We start from the raw sequence: 14984 nt of genomic DNA, 5'->3' as shown, positions 1-14984 counted from the left end.
GCTTTAATAACAGGACACAGGCTAGCGCTGTAGATAGGGTGACAGACTTTAATAATTAAAAAAAAATGCCCTGAATATTTATTTTTTTACCCTCTTTTTTTTCATTATGAAAGTAGGTGTGCTTTGTGCAGAATTTATCTTTATTCCACGAATGACTCATGTTTCCAGGCAAGCTAATAACACCTTGAGTTGCTGCACAATACCGTGACGTCAGTGATGCACTCGGCTGCACGCGGCTGCGCAGGGCTGCTTCTCTCAAAGTGCTCCTCAGTAACACTGTAACGGTAGCTTGTAGGTTAACCTCTGAAAATGAAAGCTCCATTAAAGTTAATCTAGGTTGTTTTAAAGTTCAAGTTCAGAAAGGCATTGAGCATTTTGCTGTATAGATACAGATATAAAGCATAGCTATAACGGTCTGCTAATGTACAGGGTGTATTTAAGCAGCTCTTTTGCAGTGTTAAAAGAAATACTTTGGAACAGATTTACAGTTTTATAGTCAATTTATAGAATCTATAAAAAGTCTGCCCTGTTACCCGGTGCTGTCGGTGAGTCACAAGCCACTGGATGGAGAAGTCATTGTGCAGTACCTGTTGGGTGGGGTGTTATATCAGACTCGCCGGATGGTGTTAGTAACTAACTGCAATGCAATTAATATCACTTCAAACAAAGTGCTTACCCTCATTCATTGGTAACATTTGAGTTAAGGGATCCGTTATAAGTGGCATATGAATGTCATAATAATAGGTATTATAACTGTCCTTATGTTAGTGCAATATATTATTGCAAAAGTGCAACGTTTATTATTCCTAATCACGGTCTCTAATTGTTAATAACATAGTTATAGATGATCTATTGTATACAAGCGCTGGTAACAGATCCCTAAATCAAAGTGTCACCCCTTCTTTTTCCGAACCCTGGATGGAGCGAGAGCTCCCATTGTTAATAAACCCATTCACTGTGGCGATGGAAGTTCCCGTCAGTGATTCTAACAGCAGGCTGACTTCTTCTTGGGCTGGTTTTCTTGCAGCATCACACTCCTCTTCTCACTGTCGCCCCCCGTCAAGCCCTCCTCCTGCTCCTTCAGCTGCCTGGAAAAGCAAAACACGGCGTTGCTTTATTATAACTAGGGCTGGATTGTTTTCATAATTTCACGATTTCCGTGAAATCTACCCACTGACGTGTAATATGCACTTCCTCGTGAAACTCCTGTTACACTGCATATAGGAACCTGGCAGACAGTTTGGTTTGCTTCCGCCTGGTAAATGATTGAACACACACTGTGTAGAGCTGCACGATTAGTTTGAAATGTCTTCAATGAAAAAAACACCTGCTGCATCGAAGAAGTATTCCTGCTAAAGATCGCTCCTCTGTCCAGTACAAGAAGGGGACATTTCACATGCCTGTTGTTATTTTTAAATATATTTCTGTTTCTATTTTGTTTGATAATCCAGTGACGGTGAAAATAGAATGTCTTTAAAAGTTGGACATAAAAAATGAAGGTGACGCTTTATATTGCGTGGCATAAATTATTGTTAAATAAATATGCAATTGCACATTAAATTAATATCAAATAGAGATGCAATTGATATTAAATTCATATTAAATAGATACGCAATTGATATTACATTCATATTAAATAGATATGCAATTGAAATTAAATTCATATTAAATAGATATGTAATTGAAATTAAATTCATATTAAATAGATATGTAATTGCATATTAAATTCATATTTAATAGATATGCAACTGATATTAAATTTATGTTCAATTATTCCTTGTTACTTTCCATTAACATTTAAGTCAGATTAACTGTATTTTCAATAAGGACGTGTAAACAATGGGAAATGACATATTTTCAAGGGTAACAAAAAGTAATATAAATGGGCGTGATATGCAATTACATTTTCAATCGACATTTGGTTAACATATAGCAAGAAACCAGCTATTGCATATTTATTAAATATTAATTTAACAATACTTTAATATGCAATTGCATATCTATTTAATATTAATTTATGTCACGCAATATAAAGCGTTACCAAAATGAAACATTCTGTAATTTTGCATTTATATTGAAATACCTATTTTTAGACAGTGAAATGTGTCGTTTTATTACAGTGGGAAAAAAAAAAAAAACCATCCCTAATTATAACCTCCAATAAGGGCAGTGGAGTCACAATGGAGCTGATTTCCAGCTAGATCACACCATCCCTATTATTGAATGAAGAGGATAAGCAAGTATTACACAAATGATAACACCCATTCACGTTAGCAACCCTGGTTCATGAGGCATTCTCGTTGAATCAATCCACGTACACGAAATGCTAAAAGAAACTTAGCGGACTCAATTGATGACACTGAGCAGCGAAATGTGGAAACGCTTCTCATCGACTCTGTTTTTGTATTTTTCAGCAGTTACATTGAACTTGAAATAAATCAGTACCCAAAACAGACAGGCCTTGCGCTTCTGAAGGTATCAGCTCTGCTGGGACTGTGTTGAGTACCGCACCCTTAATAAAAACACATCCTGCTAAATCTGCAATCTAACCGTTAATATCGTGAATGTTCTGATGCTTTACCAGAGTAGGGGGTTTACAATGCTCTAGCATACTCTCCAGTGGTGTGCCATGCATGTCTGCCAGTGCTTTACCACGCTGTCACTGCAGACTAACCCTGGACATGTCACTGGCAGCACGGGTTCTGTGTGCAGGATCCCTGTGTGTGGCTCACCTGGCTAAACTGATCATGGATTCAGTGACGTTGTATCCAGAGGCTGCGCTGCACTCATTGAACAGGATTCTGTTCTCCTGTAAATTAAAGAGACTGTTCAGCATGTGTTATGTATTATTATATACACAGATCTAGCTCTGCACAGCTGCGCAGGTGGTAATAAGGGTTCATGTTATGACAGGATAACCATAAGATTATAGGCGTGCAAAGATGAACTTGTCTCACTATCTACTTACAAAGCTTTATAAAAATCAGCCTCCTGAATGCAGAGCTAGGTTGGGGTCGATGCGTTAGAGTGAGCTGGCTTACCTGTGCGAGCCGCTCTCCCTCTTGTGTGGGGACCCCTCTCTTCGCACTGCTGTCACTCTTGTTCCCCAGCAGCATGAGTGCTACCTCATCGCCCGCCCCTTCCTAAAAAACAGGGCCCGTCAAACACAAGGGACACTTTAGTCTCCAGGCTTCACAAGCACTTTGAACGCATGTCAGTGCTTAAAAAATAACAACATTTAAATCCCAATTAAATGTAGGGATGCCATCTGTCATTAATCACCATGTTTTTCTTTTGTTTTGGAAGCCTCATCATTGGTTTTTTGAAGAGTCTTCTGAATAATAAAGTGCTCTCAATGCATCGATCCTATATTCTGTGGGATATTCCATTAGGGAATTGCTTGTGGATTACACACCTCCTGTACCAATGCAGCTTTCAGAGAACACATTTTTCATTTTCATTTTTCCTGTACTGTCCCTGACTCCTCCACTGCTACACCTTACCAGCATAACAAGAAACCAACTAGTTGGATTAATAAAGGCAAAAAAAATGTTTCCTGAAAGCAATAGTGCCATAAAATCCATCAATGCAAAATGCATTACCTACCGTAAGTAAAACTGAAGTAAGCTGCTGCCACCTGGTGTCTGTTATTAGTATTACATAATTCTGTAACAACTACTGCAAGTCTTAAACATCTTAAACTCATACTCTTAAAGGGAAAGCTAGTATTTTTAAACGGCCCTGAAAGGTCTCACCTGTATGCAGGTCAGCCAGTAGCGCACCGCTGCGAAGCTTTGTGCAGAGGTGATGTCGTACATCACTATGACCCCGTCAGCCTTGCGGAACATCTGTTTTGTGATGCTGTGGTACCTGGAAAAGACACACGTTACACCTGTATAAAAACATATTGTGAAAGAGGCTAGTCTTTCTCATTTCCTTATCTAAATTTTCCCGCTGAAACTAGCGGGGTGGAGTCCTCATCACACAGGAATCAAAACCCATTTCAACATCAAAGACAGTGAAAAGGACTTCTCGTCGAAATGTTTGTCGTTTCATTTCTCAAGTAGTTTTTGAGTAGATCTAAATCCACACTGAGGGTTTAATACTTTAATACAGAGTGAGACATTTGGAAAGGATGTTGACCGACTCACCTTTCCTGTCCAGCAGTGTCCCAGAGCTGAAGGATAAACCGCCTGTCACCGACGAGCAGAGTGTATATGCAGCTGTCCAAACCTGCCACAGTGATGAATGGGTTAGTACCGGCATTGCAAGCTGCTGGGAATCCAGGCATTACACTTCAGAACAGATATGCAGTGCTTGAGTGTTGTAGATGAATGCAAACCTTTTTTCCTTTGTAATACTTGATTGTTGTTCACATGTATTTTGTCTGGCATCCTGTCTGCATGAAAGCTGTATGACAGTGAGTGCTTGTTGTGCCCTGGGACCCCCTTTGTAAGCAAGATGCAAACACAGTTTTTGGTTTGTACTGTACATCAGCAATCATCTCGTCTGCTGTGCATGTGAGTGTGAGAAGCAGCAGGGTGGTGCAGGGCAAAGCTACCCCCTCTAGAATACTGTAAGACATGAATCCACCTGGTGGAATCAGGAATGCCAATTATTAGGATAGACTTCTACCCTTGAGATTGAAAATGGAAATAAACCAGTAATTTGTAACAACTATATATATATATATTGTCACCAAACTGCCTGGTTACAGTGACATTCACTTCCTTCTCACAAGCTGCCCAAATAGGCCAGTGATGTGAATGGTGTCCCGCAGTGCAGCACAAGACACGGGTTTCACACCTCCTGCACCAGACACAGTGTGCAGCTTTCATTCACACGCTGTGTAATGTGAACAACCCTGGTCCCACAATGTCTTTCCACTCATGGTTTAACAGTTAATAATTAAACCATGAAGTGCGGTAGAACAATGTAATACCCTTTCGTGCATGAGATATTGAAAATAACTGAAATAGGTTTGGACACGTAATAAATATATGTTTCATTGAAAATGTTTTCAAATGTTGTTTGTGTTGCTTGGTATGGGGAAAATATGGCATCCTAACATGAGGTCATCATGCATTGGCATCTTTCATATGTCCACTGTAGAGGTTTTTTTTTTTATCTGTCCCCATATGAGGTTGCCATGCATGAAAGGGTCAAGGACATGGCTGGCACAAAGACCTGGGGCTGAGGTGTCGAATGTTGTTGATACCTACCCACGGTGGCACAGTGATTGGAGCTGAACTCCCCTTCTTTGAGGCGCTTGATGAAGGATGTCTTCCCGACGCTGCTGTCCCCCACCAACAGCACGTTGTACAGGTGATCTGAGGCTGTCTGCGCTCCTGGGGGGAGACAGGCATGATCACCGTGCTCATCTCTGTCTTTACCACTGAGGGGCACTGTGTCTCCCTGCCCTCGCCCCTCCTGTCCCTTTCCTCTCCTCTGTATCCCCCTTTCCTGCTTGCTTGCTCTAAAGTCCTCTCTTAACACTTCCCCTTCCTGTATAATTTCTTTGACTACCTCACTTGGCAGTATTACCCCCTCTTCTGAATGGTCTTGCTTTGCTTTTTCTCTCTGTATAAATCCACTTTCCTTGTCCTTTTCTTTGACATTTGTTTCCTCCCTTAGTTTTCTCTTCTTACTTTCTCTCACTTCCTCCATTAGTACCTCCTCTTCATGCTGCTTGTTTTTTATTTCTCTTGGTCTCTCTTTCTCCTCTAGATATCCCCAGTCCTGTTCCTGTTCTATGGGTTCCTCTTCCTTAGACATCACTTCCACTTCTTCCTCCCTTGATATCCAGTCTTCTTGTTCTATACCTAGTTTTTCATCATTTTGCTCTTTTACTCTTGGTCTCTTTGTTTCCTCACTCAGTTGGACTTTCTTCAATTCCCTCACTACCTTTCTTTCTTGTACTGCTGCTTCCTGTTCTTTTTCTGTGTATTCATCTTCTTTATCCAGTATTTCCATGTCCTCTCCCCTTGCTATCTTCTCCCCTTCACTGGGTATCCCAAAATCCTGATCAATTTGCCCTTCTTCCCCAACCTGTTCTTTTCCCCTGGATTGTTCTTCCTCTTCACTCAATCTCCTTTCCTTTTCCTCTCCTTGCTCCTCATTCTCCCGTTCCTCTGAGTGCACCTCCCCTCCCTGCTCCCCTTGTGTTCCTTGGTCTCCTAGTTCTAGCCAACCCTCTTCCATTTCTAAAGGTTCCTCTTTCTGAGACACCAATTCATTTTCATCTGCCTCTGGTTTGATTTCCTCTTCCTGCCCTGATACACTGACTTCCTGTTCTTTTTGTCCTTCATCTCCTAGTTCATTCTGTTCCTTTTCCCTGGCTCGCTCTTCCTGTTTACTTGCTTCCTGTTCCCCACTTATTTCCTCCCCTTCTTTTGTATTTTCATTGACTTCCTCAATTTGTATTTCCTCTTCTTGTTTGAGTTCTCCCTGTTCCTGTTCCTGCTCTGTTTGTCTTTCTTGATCTCTTAGTCCTTCTTCTTGTTTAGTCCCTCTGACTTCCTCACTGGCTACCTCCTCATTATTTTTCTTATCTCTGATTTCCTCTTCCTCGCCTTCCTGTTTTGTTTGACTGTCTCTCTCTTCTATTTCTTCCCTGTCCTGTTCCTTTTCTCCAGTTTCACCCTCCTTATGCACAAATTTATTTTCCTCTTCCATTGGTTGGATTTCATCTTTCTGCCACAGTATGCTGTGCTTCCTTTTACTTTGTGCTTCCTCAGCCCGTCTCACTTGCTCTACTGCTTCACTTGTTACCTCTTCCTGTTGATTTTCACTGACTCCTTCGTCATCATGTATTGTTTCATTGACTACCTCTCTCAATATGGGTCCCTTTTGTTGTAGTTCCTCACATAATTCCTCTTCCTCTCTGCATTCTTTGACTTCTGCCTCTAATATTTCTCCTTCCGGTTCTGCTTGTTTCTCATTCTCTGTTTGCTCCTCCCCATTCCTATCTTCCTCCATCAGGATTTTCGATTTGATTTCCCCGGCCTCACTCAGCACCTCCCCTCCCCGTTCCATTTCACTTAGTTCCTCACTTTTACTGAGTATTTCAGCTGCCCATGCCTCTCGTTCTACCAATTCATTTCTTTCCTCTTCCGATTCATTTTCATTGACCTCCTGCCTTAGCTCCTCCCCTCCATGTTGCTTTTCACTGACTCCCTCGTGTCCATGATCTGGTTCTTTGATTTCTTTTGTTAGGGGCTTTCCTTCCTGTTTTGTTTCACTGACTTCCTCTCTTAAGACCATCCCTTCCTGTTCAATTGGTTTAACTTCCTCATTCAATACCTCATTTAACTGAAGAGTGACTTCCTCCCTTGGTATTTCCCCTTCCTGATTATTTTCCTCCCCCTCCTCCATCAATACCTCCCTTTCCTCTTCTCTTTCTGTGCATTCCTCCATTAGTATTTCTCTTTCCTGTTTCTTTAGCTCATCCCCCTCCCTCAGTACCTCTCCTTGCTGTTCTGTTAGTCTGTTCTTCTCTGAATATTTCCAGTTCTGTTCCTGTTCTATGGGTTCTTCTTCCTTAGACATCACTCCCACTTTTTCCTCCCTTAATATCCAGCTTTCTTGTTCTATTCCTAGTTTTTCATCATTTTGTTCTTTTACTCTTGGTCTCTCTGTTTCCTCACTCAGTTGGATTTCCTCCACTTCCCTCACTACCTTTCTTTCTTGTACTGCTGCTTCCTGTTCTTTTTCTGAGTTTTCATCTTCTCTATCCAGTATTTCCATGTCCTCTCCCCTTGCTATCTTCTCCCCTTCACTGGGTATCCCAAACTCTTGATCTATTTGTCCTTCTTCTTCACCCTGTTCTTTTCCCCTGGATTGTTCTTCCTCTTCACTCAATCTCCTTTCCTTTTCCTCTCCTTGCTCCTCATTCTCCCGTTCCTCTGAGTGCACCTCCCCTCCCTGCTCCCCTTGTGTTTCTTGGTCTCCAAGTTCTAGCCAACCCTCTTCCATTTCTACAGGTTTCATTTTCTGAGACACCAATTCATTTTCATCTGCCTCTGGTTTGATTTCCTCTTCCTGCCCTGATGCGCTGACTTCCTGTTCTTTTTGTCCTTCATCTCCTAGTTCATTCTGTTCCTTTTCCCTGGCTCGCTCTTCCTGTTTACTTGCTTCCTCTACCACTCTTAGTTCCTCCCCTTCTTTTGTATTTTCAATGACTTCCTCAATTTGTATTTCCTCTTCTTGTTTGAGTTCTCCCTGTTCCTGCTCTGTTTGTCTTTCTTGATCTCTTAGTCCTTCTTCTTGTTTAGTTCCTCCGACTTCCTCACTGGCTACCTCCTCATTATTTTTCTTATCTCTGATTTCCTCTTCCTCGCTTTCCTGTTTTGTTTGATTGTTTCTCTCTTCTAGTTCCTCCCTGTCCTGTTCTTTTTCTCCAGTTTCACCCTCCTTATGCACAAATTCATTTTCCTCTTCCCTTGGTTGGATTTCATCTTTCTGCCCCAGCATGCTGTGCTTCCTTTTACTTTGTGCTTCCTCTGCCTGTCTCACTTGTTCTACTGCTTCACTTGTTACCACTTGCTGTTGATTTTCACTGACTCCTTCGTCATCATGTATTGTTTCATTGACTTCCTCTCTCAATATGGGTCCCTTTTGTTGTAGTTCCTCACATAATTCCTCTTCCTCTCTGCATTCTTTGACTTCTGCCTCTAATATTTCTCCTTCTGGTTCTGCTTGTTTCTCATTCTCTGTCTGCTCCTCCCCATTCCTATCTTCCTCCATCAGGATTTTCGATTTGATTTCCCCGGCCTCACTTAGCACCTCCCCTCCCTGTTCCATTTCACTTAGTTCCTCACTTTTACTGAGTATTTCAGCTGCCCATGCCCCTCGTTCTACCAATTCATGTCTTTCCTCTTCCGGTTGATTTTCATTGACCTCCTGCCTTAGCTCCTCCCCTCCATGTTGCTTTTCACTGACTCCCTCGTGTCCATGATCTGGTTCTTTGATTTCTTTTGTTAGGGGCCTTCCTTCCTGTTTTGTTTCACTGACTTCCTCTCTTAAGACCATCCCTTCCTGTTCAATTGGTTTAACTTCCTCATTCAATACCTCATTTAACTGAAGAGTGACTTCCTCCCTTGGTATTTCCCCTTCCTGATTATTTTCCTCCCCCTCCTCCATCAATACCTCCCTTTCCTCTTCTCTTTCTGTGCATTCCTCCATTAGTATTTCTCTTTCCTGTTTCTTTAGCTCATCCCCCTCCCTCAGTACCTCTCCTTGCTGTTCTGTTAGTCTGTTCTTCTCTGAATATTTCCAGTTCTGTTCCTGTTCTATGGGTTCTTCTTCCTTAGACATCACTCCCACTTCTTCCTCCCTTAATATCCAGCTTTCTTGTTCTATTCCTAGTTTTTCATCATTTTGTTCTTTTACTCTTGGTCTCTCTGTTTCCTCACTCAGTTGGATTTCCTTCACTTCCCTCACTACCTTTCTTTCTTGTACTGCTGCTTCCTGTTCTTTTTCTGAGTTTTCATCTTCTCTATCCAGTATTTCCATGTCCTCTCCCCTTGCTATCTCCTCCCCTTCACTGGGAATCCTAAACTCTTGATCTATTTGCCCTTCTTCTCCACCCTGTTCTTTTCCCCTGGATTGTTCTTCCTCTTCACTCAATCTCCTTTCCTCTTCATCTCCTTGCTCCTCATTCTCCTGTTCCTCTGAGTGCGCCTCCCCTCCCTGCTCCCCTTGTGTTTCTTGGTCTCCTAGTTCTAGCCAACCCTCTTCCATTTCTACAGGTTTCGCTTTCTGAGACACCAATTCATTTTCATCTGCCTCTGGTTTGATTTCCTCTTCCTGCCCTGATACACTGACTTCCTGTTCTTTTTGTCCTTCATCTCCTAGTTCATTCTGTTCCTTTTCCCTGGCTCGCTCTTCCTGTTTACTTGCTTCCTCTACCCCTCTTAGTTCCTCCATTTCTTTTGTATTTTCAATGACTTCCTCAATTTGTATTTCCTCTTCTTGTTTGAGTTCTCCCTTTCCCTGCTCTGTTTGTCTTTCTTGATCTCTTAGTCCTTCTTCTTGTTTAGTTCCTCTGACTTCCTCACTGGCTACCTCCTCATTATTTTTCTTATCTCTGATTTCCTCTTCCTCGCCTTCCTGTTGTGTTTGACTGTCTCTCTCTTTTAGTTCTTCCCTGTCCTGTTCTTTTTTTCCAGTTTCACCCTCCCTATGCACAAATTCATTTTCCTCTTCCCTTGGTTGGATTTCATCTTCCTGCCCTAGCATGCTGTGCTTCCTTTTACTTTGTGCTTCCTCTGCCTGTCTCACTTGTTCTACTGCTTCACTTGTTACCACTTCCTGTTGATTTTCACTGACTCCTTCGTCATCATGTTTTGTTTCATTAACTTTCTCTCTCAATATGGGTCCCTTTTGTTGTAATTCCTCACATAATTCCTCTTCCTCTCTGCATTCTTTGACTTCTACCCCTAATATTTCTTCTTCTTGTTCTGCTTGTTTCTCATTCTCTGTTTGCTCCTCCCCATTCCTATCTTCCTCCATCAGGATTTTCGATTTGATTTCCCCGGCCTCACTTAGCACCTCCCCTCCCTGTTCCATTTCACTTAATTCCTCACTTTTACTGAGTATTTCAGCTGCCCATGCCCCTCGTTCTACCAATTCATGTCTTTCCTCTTCCGGTTGATTTTCATTGACCTCCTGCCTTAGCTCCTCCCCTCCATGTTGCTTTTCACTGACTCCCTCGTGTCCATGATCTGGTTCTTTGATTTCTTTTGTTAGGGGCCTTCCTTCCTGTTTTGTTTCACTGACTTCCTCTCTTAAGACCATCCCTTCCTGTTCAATTGGTTTAACTTCCTCATTCAATACCTCATTTAACTGAAGAGTGACTTCCTCCCTTGGTATTTCCCCTTCCTGATTATTTTCCTCCCCCTCCTCCATCAATACCTCCCTTTCCTCTTCTCTTTCTGTGCATTCCTCCATTAGTATTTCTCTTTCCTGTTTCTTTAGCTCATCCCCCTCCCTCAGTACCTCTCCTTGCTGTTCTGTTAGTCTGTTCTTCTCTGAATATTTCCAGTTCTGTTCCTGTTCTATGGGTTCTTCTTCCTTAGACATCACTCCCACTTCTTCCTCCCTTAATATCCAGCTTTCTTGTTCTATTCCTAGTTTTTCATCATTTTGTTCTTTTACTCTTGGTCTCTCTGTTTCCTCACTCAGTTGGATTTCCTTCACTTCCCTCACTACCTTTCTTTCTTGTACTGCTGCTTCCTGTTCTTTTTCTGAGTTTTCATCTTCTCTATCCAGTATTTCCATGTCCTCTCCCCTTGCTATCTCCTCCCCTTCACTGGGAATCCTAAACTCTTGATCTATTTGCCCTTCTTCTCCACCCTGTTCTTTTCCCCTGGATTGTTCTTCCTCTTCACTCAATCTCCTTTCCTCTTCATCTCCTTGCTCCTCATTCTCCTGTTCCTCTGAGTGCGCCTCCCCTCCCTGCTCCCCTTGTGTTCCTTGGTCTCCTAGTTCTAGCCAACCCTCTTCCATTTCTACAGGTTTCGCTTTCTGAGACACCAATTCATTTTCATCTGCCTCTGGTTTGATTTCCTCTTCCTGCCCTGATACACTGACTTCCTGTTCTTTTTGTCCTTCATCTCCTAGTTCATTCTGTTCCTTTTCCCTGGCTCGCTCTTCCTGTTTACTTGCTTCCTCTACCCCTCTTAGTTCCTCCATTTCTTTTGTATTTTCAATGACTTCCTCAATTTGTATTTCCTCTTCTTGTTTGAGTTCTCCCTTTCCCTGCTCTGTTTGTCTTTCTTGATCTCTTAGTCCTTCTTCTTGTTTAGTTCCTCTGACTTCCTCACTGGCTACCTCCTCATTATTTTTCTTATCTCTGATTTCCTCTTCCTCGCCTTCCTGTTGTGTTTGACTGTCTCTCTCTTTTAGTTCTTCCCTGTCCTGTTCTTTTTTTCCAGTTTCACCCTCCCTATGCACAAATTCATTTTCCTCTTCCCTTGGTTGGATTTCATCTTCCTGCCCTAGCATGCTGTGCTTCCTTTTACTTTGTGCTTCCTCTGCCTGTCTCACTTGTTCTACTGCTTCACTTGTTACCACTTCCTGTTGATTTTCACTGACTCCTTCGTCATCATGTTTTGTTTCATTAACTTTCTCTCTCAATATGGGTCCCTTTTGTTGTAATTCCTCACATAATTCCTCTTCCTCTCTGCATTCTTTGACTTCTACCCCTAATATTTCTTCTTCTTGTTCTGCTTGTTTCTCATTCTCTGTTTGCTCCTCCCCATTCCTATCTTCCTCCATCAGGATTTTCGATTTGATTTCCCCGGCCTCACTTAGCACCTCCCCTCCCTGTTCCATTTCACTTAATTCCTCACTTTTACTGAGTATTTCAGCTGCCCATGCCCCTCGTTCTACCAATTCATGTCTTTCCTCTTCCGGTTGATTTTCATTGACCTCCTGCCTTAGCTCCTCCCCTCCATGTTGCTTTTCACTGACTCCCTCGTGTCCATGATCTGGTTCTTTGATTTCTTTTGTTAGGGGCCTTCCTTCCTGTTTTGTTTCACTGACTTCCTCTCTTAAGACCATCCCTTCCTGTTCAATTGGTTTAACTTCCTCATTCAATACCTCATTTAACTGAAGAGTGACTTCCTCCCTTGGTATTTCCCCTTCCTGATTATTTTCCTCCCCCTCCTCCATCAATACCTCCCTTTCCTCTTCTCTTTCTGTGCATTCCTCCATTAGTATTTCTCTTTCCTGTTTCTTTAGCTCATCCCCCTCCCTCAGTACCTCTCCTTGCTGTTCTGTTAGTCTGTTCTTCTCTGAATATTTCCAGTTCTGTTCCTGTTCTATGGGTTCTTCTTCCTTAGACATCACTCCCACTTCTTCCTCCCTTAATATCCAGCTTTCTTGTTCTATTCCTAGTTTTTCATCATTTTGTTCTTTTACTCTTGGTCTCTCTGTTTCCTCACTCAGTTGGATTTCCTTCACTTCCCTCACTACCTTTCTTTCTTGTACTGCTGCTTCCTGTTCTTTTTCTGAGTTTTCATCTTCTCTATCCAGTATTTCCATGTCCTCTCCCCTTGCTATCTCCTCCCCTTCACTGGGAATCCTAAACTCTTGATCTATTTGCCCTTCTTCTCCACCCTGTTCTTTTCCCCTGGATTGTTCTTCCTCTTCACTCAATCTCCTTTCCTCTTCATCTCCTTGCTCCTCATTCTCCTGTTCCTCTGAGTGCGCCTCCCCTCCCTGCTCCCCTTGTGTTTCTTGGTCTCCTAGTTCTAGCCAACCCTCTTCCATTTCTACAGGTTTCGCTTTCTGAGACACCAATTCATTTTCATCTGCCTCTGGTTTGATTTCCTCTTCCTGCCCTGATACACTGACTTCCTGTTCTTTTTGTCCTTCATCTCCTAGTTCATTCTGTTCCTTTTCCCTGGCTCGCTCTTCCTGTTTACTTGCTTCCTCTACCCCTCTTAGTTCCTCCATTTCTTTTGTATTTTCAATGACTTCCTCAATTTGTATTTCCTCTTCTTGTTTGAGTTCTCCCTTTTCCTGCTCTGTTTGTCTTTCCTGATCTCTTAGTCCTTCTTCTTGTTTAGTTCCTCTGACTTCCTCACTGGCTACCTCCTCATTATTTTTCTTATCTCTGATTTCCTCTTCCTCGCCTTCCTGTTGTGTTTGACTGTCTCTCTCTTTTAGTTCTTCCCTGTCCTGTTCTTTTTTTCCAGTTTCACCCTCCCTATGCACAAATTCATTTTCCTCTTCCCTTGGTTGGATTTCATCTTCCTGCCCTAGCATGCTGTGCTTCCTTTTACTTTGTGCTTCCTCTGCCTGTCTCACTTGTTCTACTGCTTCACTTGTTACCTCTTCCTGTTGCTTTTCACTGACTCCCTCGTGTCCATGCTCTGGTTTTTTGATTTCTTTTGATAGGGGCTTTCCTTCCTGTTTTGTTTCACTGGCTTCCTCTCTTAAGACCAATACTGCTTGTTCAATTGGTTTTACTTCCTCATTTATTATGTCCTCTAACTGGTTCTTTTCCTCTTTATCCTCCCTCAGTACTTTATTTTCCTCTCCTGTTATTGCAACCTCCTCCGTTATTTCCCCTTCCAGTGTTGATTCACTAACTCCCTCCTTTAAGATCACCCCTTCCTGTTCAATTGGTTTAACTTCCTCACTCAATATCTCCTCTAATTGAAGAGTGACTTCATCACTTGGTACTTCCTCTTCCTGATTCCTTTCCTCCCTCTTCTCCTCCCTCAGTACCTCCCTTTCCTCTTCTCTTTCTGTTATCTCCTCCCTTAATGTTTCTCTTTCCTGTTTCTTTAGCTCATCCTCTTCCCTAAGCACACCCCTTCCCTGTTTTTGTACTGTGACTTCCACTCTTACTAGTTCTTCTTTCTGTTGGTTTAGTTTCCTATCCTCCCTTTGTACCTCAGCTTCCTGTTTCGCATCCTTGACTTCCTCATTTTCTATCGCCTGACCTTGTTCTATCTGCTCAACACACATTGTTGTTTCATGTTCCTCTCGTGTTAACTCATCTCTTCCTAACTCCCTTTCCCGGTCCTCAGCTTTCTGTTCATCTTCTTTCCAGCCTTCCTGTCCATTTTCTCTTCTTGCATCTAGGTCCACCTCCTGCTTCTCTCCTCCAGTTCCCTCTTCCTTACTCAGTGTCTCCTCTCCCTCCTGCTCCCAGAGCACCTCCCGTTCCTGTCCCAGCTTGCTGCGCGTCGGTGTTATCAGGTCAGGAAGCGGGTCCTCCTCTATTGAAATCACTCGCCCGCGGGTCATGGCATTTGTATTAGTGGGCTCTTCATCTTTACTTGGAGCACTGCCCAGTGGAAGAAAACACAATTTTAAACATCCAGTCCAACAGTTCAACAAAGGCAAAATATGCATGCCTTTGCAGTTAATACATTCAGTAAAATTATTCACACAAAGACTCTAGCTGACAGTTTTAGCATTGCAAGCTGGTAATCCAATAACTTTTGATGATATGTAATGTGAGGCAT

The 14984-nt window shown here is 42.4% G+C and overlaps 1 protein-coding gene across 1 annotated transcript in view; it reads right to left on the bottom strand.

Annotated features, from left to right (window-relative positions):
• LOC121300214 (titin homolog) overlaps positions 1-14984 on the bottom strand; it is a 28465-nt gene continuing 13481 nt past the window's right edge. The window contains exons 28-33 of the mRNA XM_041228708.1: positions 5223-14803; positions 4152-4233; positions 3756-3870; positions 3042-3143; positions 2733-2809; positions 1-1088 (exon numbers count right to left, since the gene is read on the bottom strand). Of these exons, the coding sequence (XP_041084642.1) occupies positions 986-1088; positions 2733-2809; positions 3042-3143; positions 3756-3870; positions 4152-4233; positions 5223-14803 (10060 nt within the window). The 3' untranslated portion in view covers positions 1-985. The remainder of the gene's footprint in view (positions 1089-2732; positions 2810-3041; positions 3144-3755; positions 3871-4151; positions 4234-5222; positions 14804-14984) is intronic.

Source organism: Polyodon spathula, chromosome 25, assembly GCF_017654505.1.
Source record: "Polyodon spathula isolate WHYD16114869_AA chromosome 25, ASM1765450v1, whole genome shotgun sequence".
Taxonomy (NCBI): domain Eukaryota; kingdom Metazoa; phylum Chordata; class Actinopteri; order Acipenseriformes; family Polyodontidae; genus Polyodon; species Polyodon spathula.
The sequence above is the reverse complement of the archived record's forward strand: the minus strand, read 5'-3'. Positions and strand labels throughout refer to the sequence as shown.